General features: G+C 40.9%; 2 protein-coding genes across 10 annotated transcripts in view; one reads left to right on the top strand and one right to left on the bottom strand.

Annotated features, from left to right (window-relative positions):
• Positions 1–22,179, bottom strand: part of Ppip5k2 (diphosphoinositol pentakisphosphate kinase 2) — a 110,254-nt gene that overhangs the window by 75,646 nt on the left and 12,429 nt on the right. The gene's annotated exons all lie outside the window — the stretch shown is intronic.
• Positions 157–21,600, top strand: Gin1 (gypsy retrotransposon integrase 1). Of its 5 annotated transcripts, NM_001025012.1 has the most exons (8): positions 157–175; positions 1,477–1,639; positions 7,705–7,850; positions 9,722–9,915; positions 11,812–12,117; positions 13,745–14,104; positions 14,844–15,126; positions 20,055–20,425. In NM_001025012.1, the coding sequence occupies exons 3-8, from the start codon at positions 7,712–7,714 to the stop codon at positions 20,327–20,329; spliced, it is 1,557 nt and encodes a 518-aa protein (NP_001020183.1). In that variant the 5' UTR covers positions 157–175; positions 1,477–1,639; positions 7,705–7,711; the 3' UTR covers positions 20,330–20,425. The 5 variants fall into 5 exon arrangements, with proteins under 5 accessions (NP_001020183.1, XP_038939710.1, XP_063123403.1 ...); XM_039083782.2 differs by lacking the exons at positions 157–175; positions 1,477–1,639 and adding an exon at positions 4,677–4,814 and having other exon boundaries at positions 20,055–21,600; XM_063267333.1 differs by lacking the exons at positions 157–175; positions 1,477–1,639; positions 9,722–9,915 and having other exon boundaries at positions 7,720–7,850; positions 20,055–21,600.

Here is a 22,179-nt window from a genome sequence, read left to right as displayed (position 1 = left end):
CTCACACGGAAACTGCACCGGCAGGAACAGTTTCCGGCGGGCCAACGCTCGGCTTGAGTCTTCCTGTTTCACGGTGCCCACGAGAACTCCGACCCCCGCAGTTCCGTTTCCGGTAGCACCAGATAAATCGCGAGAGGAGAGTTAAAACCTGCCGTTTGCATTTAGGACCACTTCGGTGAGTGGTCGTTCTAGTGTGTTCTGTCAGACTTATTTTTCTTTCTTCTTTTTTTCTGGTTTTGTTTTAAAACTGAGACGTAGCGTTCCAGTAACTTTGAAACGGTTCCCTTCGACTGCTCTGAGGACGGGTTTGACTCGTGGAGGTTTCGCGCAGGCGCCGTTGGGACGGGAGGGCCTTGAACTTCACAGCGCCGCGGATGGTGGCTGCAGAGAGGCGAGGACTGTTGGGCTCAGGGAGGTGGCGACTCTAATTGAGTTGTCAACGGTCCTTTTCCTGCTTATGCAAGGATTAGCTGGACCTAGCCCTCAGGGGTCAGTTAATGAGGTGTCCAAAGGCTTCCAGGGCGCTCCCTCGCCCGCGGCGGCGAACGCTAGACTGCATTCAAAACTCGTGCGTGGCGCTTGTCTGAAGGTGGAGGAGTCTCGTCCTGCATCGTAGTCACCATTCGTTTTGAAAACGTACCCCAGAGTAAAGGAACGAGCTCAAGGGGTGTGTGTGTGTGTGGAGGGGGACTCTTAAAGCTCTAAAGGGAAAATACCCTTTTAAAAATCTGAATTCTCCCTTCGAGGTCAATTCGAACCTCGGTAGAGAATTTTTCAAAATGGACATGAATTTGTCCTGTGCGGCGTTGTTTGTTTGCATTTGGAAATAAAGCGATTTCTTCGCTTAAGTTAGGCAGGATATGGTCTGGAGTATTGCCTCTTCAGTCTACTCCCAGCGTTTTCCCAGTTAATATGTAAATTGACGGGTTCAGTTTTTCAGAGATAAAAGCAGACTAATTCAAAAGTCAGAATTCTAATTACAAATTACTGTTTATTAAAACAACACAACTTTTACGTTTCTAAGTTGGTATGCAAACTTATAACCTTTGGTTGGCTTTAATGGTACCTTCATGGTAAAAAAAAACAAAAAACAAAAAACTCCTTATTTAAAGGAATAGTTAATCGTTTTAATTTTATTGGCTCCACAAGATAAAATTGTAGGAGTTAAGCAGTAAGTATCGGTAAAAATATCTGTTGTTTTAACACTGTCAAAGGAACATGCTGTAAAAAACCTAATCAGGTATCCTGATGAAATTGCAACACTTGGAAGTTGGGACAAGCCATTTTCAATACCTTTTCTAATTCCTAAACTAGAAATTATTAAGAAGTTGTGATCAGCCGTCTTCAATATATTTTTTTTAATTCCCAAATTCTTGAGAACTTATATTTTAAGCCCCAAAATATTGTTTATTTTTGTGATTTTTTTTCCATTTTATACAGTTCCTGTTTCACCTTTTCATCTGTTTCTATCCTCAGAAGCAGCAGTTGATGAACTACGTAAAACAATAAGTCATTATAAAGTCCATACACTGGGAGGCTGAGGCAGGAGGATCACCATGAGTGTGAAGCCAGCCCCATCTACCTAGTTCCAGGACAGCTTTGGCTACAGATACCCTGAAAAGGGACAGGGGGAAAAAAAGCAAGTAACATCTCTCACCAGGTCTTCTGTAACAGATATCGTTCTAAAATATTAACCACATGAATGAAATATTTTATAATATCTTTCCATAGATTTTGAAAAAGAAGGTTTTATTTAACACCCCGAAGGGAAATATATAAATAAAACAATGGTTTATGTCCTTTTACCATGTGTAAAAGACTTTTTAAAATGCATTATTCTATGTTTTTGTTTTTAGAAAAGGGGGGACAATTATTATGTCCTTTTTTTCAAGCATGGTCACTAATAGCTAGGTAAATGTCACAAACGGGAAAGTCCTACTTCCAGTTCCATGCCTTCCAAATGTCCCGTACATGAGTGCTTATGTGTTCTCGGCAACCGCATCTTCAGGAACTCTGATGCTATTACGTGTTTGCTGTCTGCATTCATATAACCATAGCCATTATGGCTGTGATTGACACTTTGTCGCATTGTCTAATGCTGAGTACTTCTCAGGTGCTTATTAACGATGTCTCCTAGGCAGAGCCTCGCTTCAGATCTTGTGCCTGTGTTTAAAGCTAGGTCGTCTGCTTTCTTGTTACGCTTTGAGAGGTCGCCATCAATTCTTTGTCGTGGACAGGTATAACTGTTCTCTCTAGTGTGTGCTTTCCTTAGCAGTGTCTTTTTTAAAACATTGAATCCTTTCCTTCACCAATGGTTCGTCATACTTGCTCCTTAGGATAACATAAGCGTGGGAGAATTTCTATGTTTTTCTCTTCTGGAAATACTGTCATTTTAGCTCTTAAGTATGGGTCTATGGCCCATTGTGAGCTAATTTTTACATGTACTGTGAGATATGAATTGAAGTTCATCTTTTATATCTGTGGGTATTTAATGGTTCCAGCATTTCTTGAAAATTATCATTTCGTTGGTACCCTAGTTGAAATTGAGCCCTATCCGAGTGACTGTTTCTAGCCACTGTGCTGTCCCATGGACCACCTGTTTCTATTTTACCAGTCGCACAGCCTTAAAATGTGAACTTTTTTTACATATGTTATTTTTCGTAGTAATTTAAACACTTGGAAGTTTTTTAGATTCTACATATCAATTTAGAATTCACTTACTGGTTTTTACAAAAGATGGAGTAAAAATGGAAATAAATCATTTATTTCTGAAATATCTATGGAAAGTCTCTGTCTAGACTATTAAAAGGTGTAAGTCATTCCCATCCTAACGAAGAATAAAACTAGATAATTGCAATAAGTCTCCAACTGTCAAAAAATTGGGATTGCACTGAAAGGCAGAACAGTTGAAGGGAATGAGAATGTTGATGAAGTCACCTGATTTTCACTCTTGTCTGAGGTGTTTGTGTTAAACTTTGCCTCTACTTTCTGAAGCACACCATGCCATCAGTCCGTGTGGTCTCTTTTCTCTGTTGTTAGAACTAACCTTTGGGGTTATACCTTGTGAAACCAGGTCAAACATGAATCTGTAACCTTTCCATAAATGATTACCAAGCGTGCTGGGGATGAAGGTAAGGACAGGGACTCATTCATTCACAGTTGCCTAAATCACAGCAACACAGCCTGGCAGTAAACAACAACAAGAAGGAGACCCGTAACATCCACTAGAAAGTACGGATACCCGTTAACACCAACCAGAAAGTAAGGCTGGGGTGGTAGTGCCGAGGCAGAGGCCGGCAGGTGTCTGAGTTCAAGGCTAGTGTGATGTACATAGGGATTCCAGACTGGGCAGGATAGATGACACAGTGAGACCCTGCCTCAAAAAGACAAAAACAAAATGACCAGCCTGGAAGAAGACTCCAGGGCTATACTCTTGGATTCTGAGAATGTGTGTTATGAAATGACCGTCTTACAAAAGCAGTGCCGTCTCAGTGCCCATACTCACAGCACTTTAAAAAACCAAGTCACTTGGAAACCTTACGGTAGCCAAATCAACCCTGAGCACAGATAAAGAGGGGCGGAATTTCTGATTTCTAGTTACGTTACAGAACCATAGAAACAAATCTATCTTGGTGTTGATAGAAGTTCCAGAGCTGAACCTATACACCTACAGCCAAATGACTTGACAGATAGGCCAAAAAGTTTTGTAATAAAGACAGCCTCCTTCACAGATGGGGCTTTGGAAAGTGGAAATCTATTCATAGAATAAAGCCTAGGTCCTTATCTCTTACCGTGTATAAAGTTAATTTCAAATCTCTCAAAGACTTTAGCATAAGACCTGAAACTCTGAAACTGCTAGAGAAAAAAGCCTAGGGAAAATGCATGAGTCCAGGCATTTAGGACTCTCTGGACAGAAGGCCAGCTCAGAAATGATGCTGGACAGTTAATGTCAGTTTGACAGGATCTGGAATTACCTGGGAAACAAATGTCTCAGACTGCCTTTGGGGATTCACTCAGTGGAATTAGTTGAGGTGGGAAGACCTGTTGTAGCTGGCATTCCAGCTCTCAAGTTCATGGTGCTCAGCTTTTAGGGGAATGTGCTTGCCCCTGCCTCACCCAAGCTGACTGACTTCCTGTCATGGGACACTGTGCTGTCCAACTGTAACTCAGAATAAACCATTCTTCCTTAGGTGACTTTCCCGTGCATTTTAGATCAACAGTGACACAGTAGCCAATGCAGGCACCTCACAATTGAAAACATCAGTACAGCAAAGGAAATGTTGAGTGAAAAGATAGCTGCACCATAGGGAAAAACCATCACAGTACACAGCTGGTAGAGGATTGCTGCCTGGAATGTACAGAGAAATCGAATTACTAAGGAAAAAATAGAGAATCTAATTTTATAAGTGGGTAAGGGACTGAGTGGAAAATTCTCAAAAGAGAAATCCAAGTAACCAAAACTATGTTTTAAAATTGTTGAACAGCTTTATCCACTAGGTAAATGCAGATTAAAATGAATTTGAGATTCCATCCTGGACCATCCTAAGAGGTCAGATGACAAGAGAAGCAGGGCAGAGGTGGGAGAAAGGCAGCTCCTGCTCAGTCGTGGGGTCTGCTGGGCACTGCGGAAGCAAGCCCGGGCCTCTCACAAACTACAACTAGAACTACCACGCGACCCAACTCCACAGTCTGGGCATACCCCAGGGTGTCTGAATCTCCACAGAGACACCGTGAGCAAATGTGTGCTTACTGCTGTCACACTCACATCAGCAAGGAAATCGGATGAGTGCACATGTCCGTCGTAGAATGAGTGGGTAAGGAAAGTGTCGAACACACGTACCAGGACTTTTACTCAGCCACAGAGAGAAACGAAATTACTAAAATTTCAAAAGCAAACCAAAGGGATGAAAGTGGAAAATACTGTCCTAAATAAGGTGGCTCAGGCTGAAAAAGTCAAATATTACATGTTCTCCTGTGCTCCGACGTATCCTTCTTAGCTCTAATCTTAAGACATAAATGTGTTGATTTAGGGATGGTTATGTGTAGGGCCAGGAAAGGAGAAAAGGGTCCAGACGGGATAAGGGAGGTTCTAAGGGAGGTGATAGAGCCCAGCTGAACACATGTGATTTGAAGGTGGAGAAGAGAAGACAGATAGTGCAAAGTTAGAAGAGGAGAAGGGACAGTGGAGAGAGGAGTGAGTGGGAGGGGCCAACTAGGTGTGAATGAGAATCCCATACAGAATCCTACTTTGTAAGCTACTATAATGATGATGATGATAGCATAGTAATAATGGTAACGTTTTAGATTGTAATACAGTACTTCTCATATTGATCTGGACCAATAGGTAGGTCTTCAGTGACAGGGCGAACTTAAGAAGAACTTAAAGGGGATGACAAGAGGATGAGAAGAGAAAGACTGTAGTAAAGCTAGGATCAGGGATCTTGCCAGAGCTGATGGCTTATGCCAAGCAAGTTTATAAAGAAGCACAGCATCTTAAGGAAAAGTCCAGGGGAGAAATGGGGCCATGTCACTGGAAGGCCCTGTCACACAGTGAGACAGACAGCAGAATGCCGCTACTCAAGTAGTGGTGTGCAGAGGGACAGAGGGAGCACTGGGAATCCCAAGAGCATCACAGACCGAGTACACGGCAGCCTTGGCACTCCTGCCCACAGCTCCTTTCAGTGGCCAGAGTGAGGTTCTCCCGAGGCCCTGCCCAAGCATGCTCCAGGTTTTAGAGAAGGAGCTGTGTTTCCCCCACACCAGGGCCTCAGGGCAAAGCTCCAGAGGCCTGGCCCAGGCTGTTACTGACTCTGCCAAGCACCATTAGGTGGTAATTTCTCTTACAGTTTTGGTTGTGAGCCTTTAACAGCTGAGCCCTCTCTCCAGCCCAGAGGGTAATTTCTCCATCAACCACGCATAGCCTCAGTTCCTAGAAACCACCATTCTAATTTCTGTTAATATGAGTTTGAAAACTTTTGCCTTTTAAAAAAAATATTTACAGAGCATAATGTCCTCAAGATATATCCATGTTCTCACACGTGTTAGAATGAGCTCTTTTTAAGGCAGAATAATATTTCATTCTGTGTGTGCACCATAGTTTGTATATTTGGCATTGGGGACTTAGGTCCCTTCCAGTTTTTAACTACTGTGAATAAAGCAGCTTGACTTTAGCTTTCAAAATAATCTCCCACCCCACTCTAATGTAAACTCACCACGAGGGTCAGAGGGATATGCGTTTTGTTGGTCATCATTATAGCTCCAATTCTGTGTCTGGCCCGTGTTGGATAACCATGTATGTGTGTGTTGGGGGGGGGGAGTGGTCTGCCTGTCTGTCTGAGTGTGGGTATACTGTGCATGTGTGCAGTTGGATTTAAAAGCAGGACCTTATACATCCTAGTCAAGTACCGTCCCGCTAAGCTACATAACCCGTCATAGATCAGCCTTTTAGAGATGCTTGAGAAACCATGGTAACTACATTTGTCATTTGCTTGATGGATAGCCATCTACTATAAAATGGCTCTATTTCTAGGACTTAGAGCTAAGGAAGGAGGGTGACAAGTCTCACACAAGTCTGAGCTTCATCAAAACCCTGTCTCTAAAAAGAGGCAAACTAAAACTCTTGTTTAATACTACCTTATAACTAAACTGACCCGTGTGGGTTCTGACAGGACTGTCTTAGCATTACAGAGACTATGAGGTGCCCTCCAATTTGATGGAGGCAGTTGCACCATTGAGGCTCCCTCTTCCCTGGTGTGTCAAGTTGTCAACCAAGATTAGTCCTCACTATCCTCAGGTATTTTAATGAGCAGTAAACATCCACTTTGTATTTTAGAATTTTGAAATTGGTATCAGGGTCCAGCAGGAAGCAGAGAATGTGTTCACAGTTGTGGAAAGAGGTGCAGGGGGAAGACTTAGCAGCCCAGAGGAAAGCACCCTGCTGACCTGTTCTGCATTCTGATTCTCCTCATCATTGCCTTATGCTGGATGGCTCCCATTAGAAAGCTACAGATGTGGCTGTAGGGTCAGTCTCCTAGAGACTGGAAAGGAGGATAGAAATCAATGTGGATGTTTATGTTGCTGGTCAACTAGATTAGTACCGTCCCCGCCTTAATGACGGTCCAGAACAGAAAGGGGCATTGTGTTCAAGGTTTGCCACTTTTGTTGAAGGAAAGCTAGGCTTATTTACAATCAGAGGCTGTGGAATCTAGTTGGTGAGCCACTGCCATTATCATTTAACCATGTATAATAGAATACCAGATGTGACTTGATTTGATGAGTTTTGCAGTAATATCAAATATGTTTCAAAGTGATGTAAGATTATGTTTCCCTCCTTAAGTAGTACATACCAGAAATCAGCCTCTGACATTTCTTTTGATGCCAACACAAGACGCCACGCTAACTTCTGAAGGACACTCATGCACTTCCTTCTCTTTCCTTGCATCACAGGGTTTTGTTTTTTTCCTTATATCACATGAAGGAGACAAGGTCATTTGCCATGGTAGATCTCATAAGGAGCATTCAGATGCTTCAGTTTGTAGGTGACATCACTCTTGTCCCTGTTCTGTCCTGCAATTATCTTCCTCACAGATAACATTCTGGGAATGCTCAATCCATGCATAAGCAGAAGTGTGGCAGAGGCCTGAACTGAAATAGCTACAGAATTAGCTTGTCATTTACGTAACATCTTTAAATAATCTTTCCTAGGGTCACGATGGTCCGTAGTGGGAAAAACGGTGACCTTCATCTTAAACAGATCGCGTACTATAAGCGCACAGGCGAGTACCACCCGACCACACTGTCGAGTGAGAGAAGCGGCATCAGAAGGGCGGCTAAGAAATTTGTCTTCAAAGGTGAGAGCAGTGTCGGAATCTCAAGTTACAGTTTTTCTCCGTGTGCTGTAGAACCCTCTCTAGGAACTTCGTTATTGCTAAGTGGTTGTCAGTTAAATGGAAGATTAGACTCACAAGTAAAGTAAAACTCACAGGAAAGCTAACTGAAGGCTGGAAGCATGAAGAAGACGTACTGAGTTGGGGGCTGGAGAGATGGCTCAGCAGCTAAGAGCGTGCACTGATCAAGTCCAGTTCCCAGTGCCCTTGCTGGGCAGCTCACAGCCACCTCTAACTCCAGCTTTAGCCTTAATGTATATCAGCACTCAACTGCACACACCACACACACACACACACACTCACACACTCACACACACTCACTCACTCACAATTTAAAATGAAATAAAAAATAAATCTAAAAAAGAAAAGAAATGACCTGTTAAATTTTAGATCAAAAGGAATAACCATGGGGTGGGGATTTAGCTCAGTGGTAGAGCGCTTGGGCAAGGCCCTGGGTTCGGTCCCCAGCTCCGGAAAAAAAAAAAAAAAGGAATAACCATGAAAAAGAATGACATAAATTAATTTCCCTTGCTTTTGCCATCTAATGGTCCTTACATGATTCACCTTCAGACACTAATGACAGAGTGCTGATAAAATTATTTGATATTTAGTGAGCTAACCAGTTTGCTTACTAGAACAAAAGGCTGGGAGACTCTCACTGTATCCATGGTGAGCTTGTCTGTTCCCTCCTCTCCCCTCTCTCCCCCTCCCCCCTTCCCCCTTTCCTTTCTCCCTTCTCCCCTCTCTCCTCTCCCTTCACACTGTGCCTTTAACTATTCTCAGGTTTACATGAGCATTAAGTATTTGAGAGGCTGCAGGGCAATTATGAAAGCTTTGACAGCATCCTCCCTGGCTGCTCAATGGGGAAAGCAAACAGCATGAGATAAGCAAAAGGCACGGTCAACAGATACTAAACGAATGTTAGTGCTATTAATGGAAGCTTTGCCTGGAGATAAAGCATTAGGCTTTCTCCAAGTCAGGGCAGAACATACGGTTATAAATTCTAAGATCATAAATAAATTCCTGTTCATATATCCCTATACAGATTCCTGTCAGTAAGTCCTGTTCTTAACAATAGGCAGACCTCTTACACTAAAGTGGAGATGCGTTCATTCATGTCAAAAATGCTTATTGAATCTCTGTGGTGTGCCAATCCTATCATAGGCCCTAGAGATGAATTGAGTAAGATAGGGTTTCTGTTTATTAAACACCTTGGTATCTTGATGTGGTCTGGTCTGCATAGCTACCCCACAGGAGCTGGAGAAGTAATGGTCCTCCCCATCCCCTGCTTGCTCCTTTACTTAGGTTATCTTCAGAGAAGAGAGCTAAGAATCCTGTTCCTCCCACTATGCCATCCCTACCCTATTCACATCAGAACAAAGAAGGGAAGGGTATTGCCTACAAAACAAACAAACAAACAAACAAAAATGACAAAAACAAAAAACAAGCAAACAACAAAAACCACCCAGCTATACCGAGTTTTACAGAAAAGTTTGTACCAGAAGCATCTCATTAATGAAGAACTCACTTTGTAACCTAAGCCATTTTCATAGCTTCAGCCTCCACGGTCATTTCCCTAATTTGAGTACTTCTGTAGAAAGGTCATGTCATACTCTCTTAGGGAGCACATGACTTGGTGAGAGGCCACTCCATTTCTGTCGATGTCTATAGGATTGTAGCAGGAAGTGGTCCTTCTGGATCTTCAGAATGCATGGAAATACTATTGAAAGTAAATATTCGGTTTTAAGGAAAGATTTTATGAGAATAAAATTTAAAGTCTTCATAGCTTTAAGTTAAGACTTTGAAATTTATATTTTTTATGTCATTCATTTCAGAAAAAAAGCTGTTTTATGTTGGAAAAGACAGAAAACAAAATCGTTTGGTAGTTGTTTCGGAAGAGGAAAAAAAGAAAGTGTTGAGAGAGTGCCATGAAAATGGCCCTGGTGTCCATCACGGCATCTCCAGAACCCTCACTCTAGTGGAGTCCAGCTACTATTGGACATCCGTGACCAATGATGTCAAGCAGTGGGTATGGCTTCCACACAGTGCTTAGGAATGTTTTACTGTCTTTATAATAAATAAAAGGTCAGTGTTGCTTAAGATGCACTGCACATAACACCTTGGAGTAAGTACCTTATAGATGAGTTTTGAACTAAGAAAATAGTTAAATTAAAGGTAACTTTACTTCCCTTTATAACTACTTTAAATCAGCAGAGCATAAATTAAACTAAGAAAATACAATATTTTGACACATTTATTGAGAACTAGAGCTCCATTTTGCAGACAAAATTCAGGTGAAGTTGAAATTTTTGCTAACTATTGTATCCTTAGTACCATCATGAATGACTTTTTATGTGATGAAAATAAGTCTCTTGGTAATAAATCAGTTCCAGTGTGAACTCTGAGCTTTTGTCCCTGTTCTGTCTTAAGATAGAAAAAAGTGTCAAGGTGGCACACACCTCTAAGTTTGAGGCCAGCATGGTCTCCAGAACAAGTTCTGGGGCAGCCAGGGCTACACAGAGAAACCTTGTCTTGTAAAAACAAAAAGCAAACAAAGAAAAAAATGCAGGGAGGCAGGGAGGGAGGGAGGGAAATTTAGGAACATAAACCCTAACTGTAAGCTGTCTAAGCGTTCCTATACAGCATTCAATGAAATAGCCATCAAGAGGTCACAGCTTGAGACCAGATGTCCTTTTGAAAACCATGCTGTTTATAACTGGGGGATGCATTGAAGTTGGGACGCAAGATGGTCCGGCATCAGACTCGCCCACTCCCACTTCTTGTCCATGCCCCTCATCCATGCCCTCATTTCTTATGACCATCTCTCCTCCTACCTGGTACTGTTAAACAAATGACTTTGATCACAGTGAGGAAGCTTTGTGGTTCTGTTGTACATTTGTTTTTTAGAACTTGGTTTTAAAATACTTTCCTACCTGAAATTCCAGAAGTGTTTTAAAAACAGTACCATCTATAAATTAGTCAATTAGCAGTGGCTCTCAACCTTCCTAATGCTGGGATCCTTAAATATAGATTCTCACTTTGTGACTTCAGCCATAAAATTATTTATTTCTACTTCATAACTGTATTTTGCTACTGTTGTGAATTGCAATTAGCTCTGGTGTGCAGGATGTGTGATGTGCAGCCGCAGCAGGGGTTCAGCCCACAGCTGAGAAAAGATACCTAGGTCCTCCCCAGGTGATACTGAGGCTTCTGCATCTTTAATATTGTTTGATTAAAATTACAGTTCAGCAAATATTACTGAAATAAATGAATGAATAGCCTGTAGAATAAAAATTAAAGGAAGAGATATCATCTGTATGTATAATTTAATTGTTCCATGGTGGCTCACAGAAAAGGGGAATATTGCATGATAGTCTATTGGGAGATTAGTTTTTCCTTTTTGTATTCTTCCTTTTTGATTTTTATATTGAGATAAGTTCTTACTGTATAACCCAACTGGATTTGTTTGACCTTGTTGCCCAGACTCTGTAATTGCCACAGTCTTACAGCATCTGCATTCTAGTCAAAGTACTGCATATGTGTACCACCACAACTAGTTAGAGAAACTGTCAACTAAAGGTAAAATAAGAGGAACCTCCTTAAGCTCTTGATTTAGCATACATTTGAATATGAACTAGAATTACATTTCACTTGAGTATAAATAACCCCACTGTGACTCATTTAATCGGAGCAGCGGGAGGCCCCCTGTGCTCAGCTGTTTGGACTCACACAGCTGTTGCACTGATATTTGCCTGATGTTCCAAGTAAAAGGTATCATTTAAAGGGCTGCTCTCAGGCTGTGGAACTTCTTCTAAGACACAAAGTACCTGTAGACCATGTTAAGATTCTGCTTTATAGAACTGATCTATATTGTAGTGACTATTAACATTTGTGTGTGTTTCCCTTATTGTGTGCCTCTCTGTAGGTATATGCTTGTCAGCATTGCCAAGTAGCGAAAAGCACAGTTATCGTAGCACCACAGCAGCACCTTTCCGTGGTGGGAAACCCGTGGAGTGTAGTTACTGTTGATCTGATGGGACCTTTCCATACAAGCAGCAGAAGTCATGTGTATGCTATGATCATGACAGACTTGTTCACAAAATGGGTTATGATTTTGCCTTTATGTGATGTTTCAGCATCAGAAATTTCTAAAGCTATTATCAATATATTTTTCCTATATGGACCTCCTCAGAAAATAATAATGGACCAAAGAGATGAATTCATTGATCAGGTAGGAAAAAGTACTCACATTCGGGAGCATGTATCACTCTTGCAGTGTCTGGGGCAGTGCTGTGTGCTTTCCAGGGTATTTAGTACATTGGAATAAATTGCTGTAGATATGCAGGCATATAATGTATACTACTAGATTTGTTGTAAACCTATCTTTTGACATCTTCAAAGTAAAATGAGATGATTGGATCAAATAATACTTTTTTTACCTCAAGCTTAAGATCAACCAAAAATTAAAAAATGTAATAGAATGATTATATCATATTAAAGATATTAAGGATAATTTATATGTACATATATATTTACATATGTAGTTGTGATAATGTGTATACTAGCTGTGTATATGTATGTATGTGCACATACTAATATATACACAAACTAAAAGTCTTTGTTGCAGATTACATAGCATGCTACGTCATTCATAGTCACACATGATATGTGCAGTTCAGTAGGAGAAGTGGAAAACAGCATGTAGAAGTAGACTCCTCACTCATTCTTTCATTTCAACAGTTAATTAAATTTATGAGTACAAAATTAAATTTCCAAGCTATTCATAGAGTGGTCATGTGACTGAAGAGTCTTATAGCCTCCCACTTAAGTGTGGGTGAGGAGTCATGCTCAGGTGCAAGTAATAAAGACTTCCTCTCTCTTTTCCAAATCAAAATTGAAATAGAAGTTGATGTTGTACTTAGGTAAAAGAAGTGCAAGCTATCTAAGGTTAGCATTGCAGGATGAGTACCAGTGGGACCCAGGCCACGCTCCTGTTCTCCAACCTTTGCAGTGGAACTGTCAGTCCTGTGCTGGCAGTGTGGCTGTCAGAACCCAGGCCATAATATTTGTATTGCAGTTAACAAGGGAGGACAGGGCAAACAGCTAGTGCTCACTGAGTCTGCACAGCAATTCTAACTCAAATCTTTTTCTGACAGAGCTTTTGTGAGGCCACATCTACCCTCTGAGAGTCTTGGGAAATGAGTGTTTGGTTGGATATATATACACATACACACACACACACACACACACACACACACACACACACACACACACATATACATATACACACTCTCACACACACACACACGTACACACATATACACACACACACATATGCTTTTCTTTCATAAACCTTACCTTTTTGATTATTCTGGGTTATTTGTATAAAATAATTCTTTTCACAGAGAAAGTTATCAGTGGAAGGTTCTAAATTAAACTAAGTAACAACAACTGAGAACATCGAGGCAAGGGAATAGTGGTTTTACCTTACTTACTTACAGTGTCTGAATTTTAACGTTACATGACCACAGGATTAGTTTTGAATTCTGTCCTTCCATTTCTTTGTTTGTGTATTTACTGGGTAAGGTGTCTAGACTCCCAGAGCTGAAGTTTGTGTCTTTAAAATGAAGTTAGCAATACACCATAAAACTGCCCTGGCATGGAATGACAGAAATGTAAGACAAAACTAATGTGTGGATCAGACTCGGTCTGTAGGACGTTAGCCAAATGCATGTGAATTGTACCTGAATGCCAATGGTCAATGGAAGGAAAATTCACGTTTCTTGAAAAAAAACTTTTTTAAGCCAGAGGGAAACTATGAACTTTAAACAGTCAGTTTTCTTTTTCATACTTTTTAGATCAATGTAGAACTGTATAGATTATTTGGTGCAAAGGAGATTGTAATTTCTCAAGCGTCTGGAAGTGTGAATCCATCTGAAAGCACGCCCAGCACGGTGAAAACATTCCTCTCCAAACACTGCGCCGAGCACCCCGAGACCTGGGACGAGGAGCTGCCAGCTCTCTCCTTTGCCTTCAACGTGACCCGCGTGGAGCCTACTAAAAACTCGCCGTATTTCCAAATGTTCAACCGGAACCCTTGCTTGCTCGAGTGTCCTCATGAAGGGGGAGGCGAAGGCACAAGCGTGTTCGCCAGAATCGTGGCTGCGGTTAGAGAGGCTGATGGCGTGGTGGAGAACCAGACACCAGCAGCAGGCCAGGTAATTCTGTCCACTAGGAAAGTTCCCTTTGTGAAGCCCTACCAAAGGGGGATGGTGTTTAACATCTCAGCATGTGCCATTCACATATGTGGCCATGATGTACCCTTAAGCAAAAACAAGGGGAAAAGTTTATATTATGCACGTGCCCATGTGTGAGCCAGTGTGTAGAGGCTAGTAATGGACATTTAATATTTTCCTTATACTTTGAGCCGAGGTTGCTCACTGAAACTGGAGCCACTGGCACAGCTGAACCAGCTGACCAGAGAGCACCTGGATGCTTCTGTCCCATCCCCCTCCACCTCCTTTCCCCCAGTTGCAGGGGTTGCAGATGTGTGCTGCTGTGTTAGTGCATGCTGGAAATCTAACCCAGGTCCTCATGAGTGCATTTCAAGCACTTCCCACCCCCTGAAGAGTCTGCTTATTAGCTACAAAATTGTGAGAGATGTACGGAAAGTCATGAACTGGGGAGACCGCGTAGGCCTGGTTCCTAATGTGTTAGAATCCTTATTAGCAGTTGGAGAATTTTGTACTCAGTAGTGGTTCTAGTCCAAGTACCAGAAAGACTCAGCCTGCTTCATTGTACCTTCTGTGTACACAGAGTATCCATCCTGCCCTTAGTATTTTTAAAATGCATTAGGATTCCAACCTTGATTTCAGGAGCTATCCAGTAAATATTGCCATGATCTAATCAGTGAGTGCTTTTAGATTTAAGGCCTGTCACTGTTTTTTACGTTCACAGATGGAGAGCAGCACTTCAGAGGAGCTGAGTAAAAGCAAAGTTGCTAAGAAGAAACCAAAGCAGCTAAACCCCTTCCACTTGAAAGTGGGTCACGAGGTGTTAAGGCAGAGGAAGAACTGGTGGAAGGATGGCCGCTTCCAATCTGAGTGGGTTGGTCCTTGTGTCATCGACTACATTACAGACAGCGGATGCGCTGTCCTCAGAGACAACACTGGAACCAGACTCAAACGACCTATCAAAATGTCCCACCTCAGGCCTTACGTGAGAGAGCCAAGTGAGCAGGGTAAGCCTCTGCCGCCTCTCAGGTGCTTTAGTTCAAGAAGAAACATTCGACGTTCAAGCAAACCCCCTTTGGGTAAAAATCCTCCCCATCTAAGTTTTATGAAACTTGATAGAGTTTTACTTCTCTCCAGGAGTCTGTTTGATTAGAATGTACTTTCACAAAGTCATTTTTCTTTGTACTTTTTTGTTGAAAAATAGATCTTTATATAATATATTCTGATTATCTGTTTTCATACAATATATATCTGATTACCTTTCCCTTCTCCAACTATCCTCAGATCCTCCCACTTCCCCACCAACCTAATCCACTTTCTCTCTCATTAGGAACCAAGCATGTATGATTGATTGATGACTAGTTGATTGATTGATTGATGTTGTCATATAATATGGAAGCAAACATAGCAGGATTTTTGTTCTGACTTTGTTGTCTTTTCATAACGGCTGTGAAAATGCTGAACCCGTTTCCAATAAGGAAAGCCCCCGCCTTCAGCTTTGCGTGCATCCTATTAACTGCTGCCTCGTGTGGGAGCAGCAGCCCTGGTCACTAGTGCAGAGACGAGCGTGTGGTCCAGGTCTAGTTGTGAGACTGCTGGGGAAACTTTAAAACTGGGTTTCCTTTTAATTCGGCTTCATAAGTCCTAAGTCACGGGTTAAAGTGGAGGACGGAGAATACTCAGAATTACACCATTCCATTCCATTTAGAGTCCTCAAACTGTGCCAGAGAGCATCCCGGCCTTTAACTTTTTCCCTTGTAGAACTGCAATGACATTTGGTCATGGTTTTCAGATTGAGCCCTCTACTTCAGGAAGATTATTTTATTTATCTTAATGTATTTGCTCCTTTGAGCTTCTCTAGGTTAGATAAATGAGAGGAATTATTTGATACTTTATTATTATTATGCTTTTTCTGAAAAGATAACACATTTTCATGCTCGCATATCATAGACTTTGCTCATTGTGTACAATGAGTATATGCTAGACAGTAATATCTGTACAAATATTCTAATGCAAGCTGCATCTGTCTAATGGTATGCAGTACATTTGTAAACATCATAAACAAGTTACTTAGTAGATGTAACAGTAAGCAACAAGGAATGACCTATGCTTAGCCCCGTTCCTGTGTTAGGATGTAAAGCCCTGGGGTTCTTCTCTCTCTGGTCTGCACCCCGCACTTTTACAAGCCCTTGATACCTTCCTTTCTTGTGACAGGACCAGTTGTGTAGTGACAGACTTATCAGCCTGTTAACTCTGAACATGTGGATAATTCAGCTCCTGTAAGGATAGTACATTCATTTCTCCGTGTCTTCTCACTGCAGCGAGGTTTACAGACCCTCCTTTCTGTGAGCTAAGTCGGGAGAAAGGGAGTCTGTGAGTTCTTTAATTTCATGAAGAGTTCCTCCTCAGCCCTTCATCTTCATAGTGCATCTCCTTCACAGTGTTAACCTGGATTCATACAGGATTTGCCTGTAAAGAGCTGCGGTGCCGGGCCTTGCTCCACAGTCTTTGGCTTTTCTCTTATCAAAGACACTGAAGAGGAAGTCAAGTTATTTTCCTTCTGGGTCTTGCAGAAACAAGTTGAGAACACAAGTTTAAACTTTCTGGAAATGTTTCTTATAATAATACAAGGAATTTGTAGTGTTACTATTAGTATTATGAACAGGCATTTGAAGTTGATAGGCGGATTTATTTTAACATTTCCTATCAACCACACTACAAACTAGTTCTTCGGTCATATTTGGTCCTCGTGTGTGTGTGCGCGCGTGTACGTGTGCGTGTGTCTGTGTGTCTGTGTGTGTGTGTGTGTGTGTGTGTGTGTGTGTGTGTTTCATTGGCAGAATATAAAGTAAATAAAAATGCCTTTTCCCATCTTTTCTTGCGCCATCTTGCATTTTCCTAAAAGCCTTTACTTCAGCAGCTGATTTGAAGAGTCCACAAAGTAAATTTAATCAACACAGTATTTTTAACTATCAGACACTTTTTATTTGACATGAATATAAACATCTGATACCCAGAAGGAATTTAAGTATCTGTTTATATCTCTTATATTACTCGTTACTACTATTGATTTCTTGGCTGTGTTAGAGTCACAGTCTAAAACAGGTGGACTTAAGTTGCCAAGTTCCTGTCGTCTGTCTCTGGAACATATACTGTGCTAACACGTTCAGTCGTACTAGGTTAACAGTATTTGTCAATGCTATTTTAAGCACACCTGTTTGCTATTTTGTCTAATTTGGTGTTGAGCACTTTAAGCTACATGTTTTGATAAGAATTTCCAAAATATATAGTGTCCCTTTGTAATCATAATCTCTTTCAAGGGCATAAGTGTGGTGTTGTCCCATCAGCACATTCTGCTTTTCAAGTTGTTTGCTTTGTTGATGATAGATATAAATCGCCTCACCCAGACGCTTCAGTCTCATTTTCTCCTTCAGGATTAAAAGCCCATTTATGAAATAATTTTTATTATGCAAGGTTTATATCGACAGTCATGTTTCTAGAATATCCAGAAGAGAAGAGGATGGATTTCCTTGTCCTCTAGCTTCTAGATCCTTCTTTACTTCTTCTTTTTTTTTTTTTTTTTTTTTTTTTTTTTTTTTGGTTCTTTTTTTCGGAGCTGGGGACCGACCTTCTTTACTTCTTGATATTCCTCCTTTGCTTCTGTTCTCAAGGCCAGCGATGCCTCAAATGTCTCTCGTCTTAGGCATTTGGGGATGTTTGTTTTTGGATCCACCCAAATATTTTAAGATGATCTCCCTAATTTTAAGACCAGATCATTGATTGGCAGCTTTAATTTTATGACTACCCAGGTTTCTCTTTGTGATGTAAAGCAACACGTTCACAGGTTGGTGAGATTAGTGGGAGACTCTCATTGTGCTGGGACAGTTAATGGTCTCATTAATAAAACAAGCATTAGAACATGATACTCATGAGCTCCACATCACTCGTAATACAGTGTATGCAGAGAAATTGTTCCTTTGTCCTTGTAGCTACATACTCCCAGTCCCAGAGTCCATCCAGTTCACTACTCATACTATTAACATTCTAACAATATTAATCTAGTATCAAATTATAGTTGTTTTATCATGGAAAAGGTATACTACAAGAGGAATATAATATAAAAGTTTGAAAATAATCAGTTGTTTCGATGCCTCACACACCTGTTTTCCAACCGGAGAACGGATGTAGTTTATAACCTGGTAGTGTTTTGCTATCCATAGGGCCAAGCCTCCCTGACTTCCCCAGACTATTACATTTCTCTGTCCCCTAGGTCTTGAGCATTGCCTCTCGCTCAGTAAAGAAACCATCCTTCTGAGAGATGTCACTTGTACTTTACCTCAGGCTAGGTAACCTCTGTTGTTTTAGTGCCAGACCAGTCCTAATTCCCACAGGCTCTTACATCTACCTTAGTAATTCTCCCGAGATGCTTATCTTAAGAATTGTTTTGGAGTCCACAGAACCCATCTTTATGGCAGAGGCCATATGTACGTTGTAGAGAGTTTCAGTATAAACACGTCCTAGGTTTTGTTGTACACATGGGATTGAGTTAATTATCTCTAGGAAACTGTTTTTCCAAAACTGTGCTTTGCTTAAATATGGCTAAAATAAACTGCCTATGTCAGACTCCAGAAGTTTGAGCCATTCTGGCTAAGTCGCATTGAAGCAGATTTCCTTCCTGCTTCTTGCAGAGTGTTTCTGGCGGTCTTGTTTACAGAGACTCCCACACGCCCACTCATGCTGCCTGCTTAGAGTGTGGATTTCTAAGAGCTACTAACATTTATAAATTTTAAGTTTTTAAGTGTATGAATTTCTACACAGGGGTCACTTTCTCAGACATCCCGAAATGATTCCCACTGTTCTCAGATCTAAATGAGCAATTAGTCTTCAGTTCTTAAACTTAGATCGGAGGGTTCTGTAAGCTATTAAAATCTTCCAGAGAATCTGTTAGTGTTTGGAAGAAGATTCAGAAAGACAGTGCAGGGATGACAGTCAGTTATGGTAGATGAGTTCCTTTTGTATTGAATTAGCTGGTAGGAATGTTTTCTACTGTACTCTTTATACGGAAGGACAGTGTTACTTTGCTAATAGTTTAACATCTTATTTTAAAGCTGTTTTCCCGAGGGCTAATGATGAGTTTGCTAAAGAATAACAAAATACTGAGGAGAAAAGTTTCCCCATTCGGTGTAGATGAGGTAGACCTGGAACCTTCCTAAGGTTTTTCACTATCACATACAATTAAATAAGAGTTTAGCTGCTTCACAGTACGGCACGCACTGTGCCTGGCTCACACATGCCTGTCACACGAGCCAGGTTTCAGCCACTTTACCTTGTCTACTTTATGGCTTTATATTATAACCCATAGACAACAGTGATACTACTGTGAAGTCTGTACACACTGGACGGCATCTGAAATGAGAAACATGTAGTGTAGCAATTCAGCTGGCTAAAAAGAGCTGATTTAATCCCCACAGAAATGCTTTGTAGGAACATATTATGCATATCATCAGAATCAAGGTTATCGCTGTGTAATTCTGACCTGACCTGTCCTGCTGCTGCTTGTCGCACATAGACAGTGTACAGCAAAGAGCAGTCAAGGAAGTAGGAAGCTTGACTTCAGTATATCTGCTGTTCCTACAGTCTTTAAGTGTGTGTTGGGTGGGGGAGTGTACATAATTTTGTTCGATTTTTGCATGTCTTTAAGTTTAATGGATAAGAGGTTGGGTTGTTTGGGGAGTGTGGGGTGGGAAATCTGTTTACCTCTGCCTCCCAAGTTGCTAGGATTAAAGATGTGTGCTACAATGCGCACTTTGATAAGCTTTTTGAGTTAATATTGATAACTTATTTTTATTGCTTTAAGCTTTGCTCCTCGCTTACTGTTTAACTTTAAACTTCTGTTTCCCTCAATTCTAAAGTGAAATGTCGATCTCTCTTCCAGACAGTCTTTATCTCCTGCAAGGTTCCATAGTGGCGGATCACGACTACATTGGATTACCTGAAATCCCAGTTGGAACATACCAGGCTAATATTCTGGTGGAAGATGCAACGATCGGGATTGTTGATAATGAATTATTGATATCAAGCAAGGATCATGAACTCTTAGAATATAGAAATTCAAAAATCTCTGCGTTGGTAGAAGACCACAGTTCTCTTGAGAAACAGACTTTCAGTCTACTGGATTCTTCAAATCAAGTTCTTGAGTACCTCAGTTAGTGAATACCAGAATGAACTTCGAATGCTTGCATAGAATGTACATATTTCTAGTTTGTAAGTATTTTATCTATTAAAATAGGTTGTATAGAAGAGAAATCTTGGTACTATGTTAATAACTAAATTCTGAAAGTTTATTTTAAACCTTCCTAAGTTGTTACATGTTTGAATACAAATAAATATATGTAACAGAAGTATACACTGCATAGAACTCAGAAGTTTATCAGAGAACAGACAAACTATATTGCTAGGAAGTAAATTCTAGTAGTGAAATCTCTTTTTTTCTATATTGGTACAGCATTTTCTCTTCTAATTTTTCAGCAGTATAACCCCTTTAAATAAATTTAAACTAATTATAGTTTAGTTAATAATATTTGAGTCAACAATAACATAAATGAAATGAAACTTTATCTCTGACATTGGAACTTTTTTTAAAAGGTTTATTTATTTATTTACTTATTTATTTCATGTATGTGAGTTCACTGTCACTGAATTCAGACACACCAGAAGATGCCATCAGATCCCCATTACAGATGGTTGTGAGCCACCATGTGGTTACTGGGATTTGAACTCAGGACCTCTGCAAGAGCAGTCAGTGCTCTTAACCACTGAGCCATCTGTCCAGCCTGACGTTGGAACTTTTAAAGTGTGTGTGTGTGTGTGTGTGTGTGTGTGTGTGTGTGTGTGTGTGTGTGTGTTTCTGAATGTGGTGTATGGGACACGCTGATGCGGAAGGCGAATGGGCACCAGCCAGATTGAGCACTGGGATCCATACAGGGATCCACTGCAGCAGTAGAGCATACTCCAGCTGAAGGGCACATGACCGAGGGAAAGAGTGAACTCTCTGACCTCCTATCACAGACCAAAGACATTGCAGGTAGACTTCTAGAAAGAAACCAAAAAGGAGTGGGTATAGTAGCCTTAGCCTGCTCTTCTCAACAGAGCAGAACTCAGGAGGGAGCCTACTGCAGTGCCTACATGGTCGATGGTGATTGTGTCCTTTGTCAGCACAATGACGTCACTTTCTTCTAAGTTTCCTGTAGAGATCATCTGATTAGAAATTGGCCTATTTTACTTGTTCTATTTCAGGAGACCAGTTAGCTTTCGTGTTTATTTCTGAGCGACAGATTCTGAACAGCTAAAAATAAAGTTTTTCGTTCCTAAATAATTTCTCATCAGATTTTTGTGTGTGAGTCATATCAGGCTACATTATTCTTCTTGCAAATTATCCCCAGATCTTAGGGGCCTAGAACAATAAAGCTTTATTTCCTGGCCACCTGTGTGTCCTTCTTTATCATCAGTGACCAACTGATGCAGTTTCATCTCAGAAATGTCGAGGGATGGAGCTTAGTTCCTGAAATGGCAAAGGGAGGGTAACATCCTGAAATGAGCACTGGATCAGAGGGGACTCACCAAAACATTGTGCACTTTGCTACAATGGTTAAATGTCATGCTCTGCCATGGGTATAGAATTTCATTCTGTTTTGTAATTAGTGGTGATAATTTTTGCGGTGTGTATTTAAAAATTCACTGAAGTTTACCATCTCTAAGGGTGTTTCAAGCTTCTCCTTACTACCTTTACCCACTGGTCCTACCCCCACCACCACCCCCCACCCCCACATTGATAATAGCATCATGAGGACCCCGTGAAATAAGCTGCTGTGAACAACCACGTAAGGTAATTATCAGATAAATCACCCACAGAGTCTGGTCAGATTAGTAAAGAGCTTTCCCTTCCGAAATATTCTACAAAGAAAAGGAGAGATGGCCACTTCTTCAGGTATGTAGACACCAGCATAAGAATGTGAGAATCATGAATAATCAGAAACATTATACAACCAAGCTTTCAGAAT

The sequence above is a fragment of the Rattus norvegicus genome, chromosome 9 (genome assembly GCF_036323735.1).
Source record: "Rattus norvegicus strain BN/NHsdMcwi chromosome 9, GRCr8, whole genome shotgun sequence".
NCBI lineage: Eukaryota > Metazoa > Chordata > Mammalia > Rodentia > Muridae > Rattus > Rattus norvegicus.
Note: the sequence above shows the minus strand (reverse complement) of the source record. Positions and strands in the feature narration are given on the sequence as shown.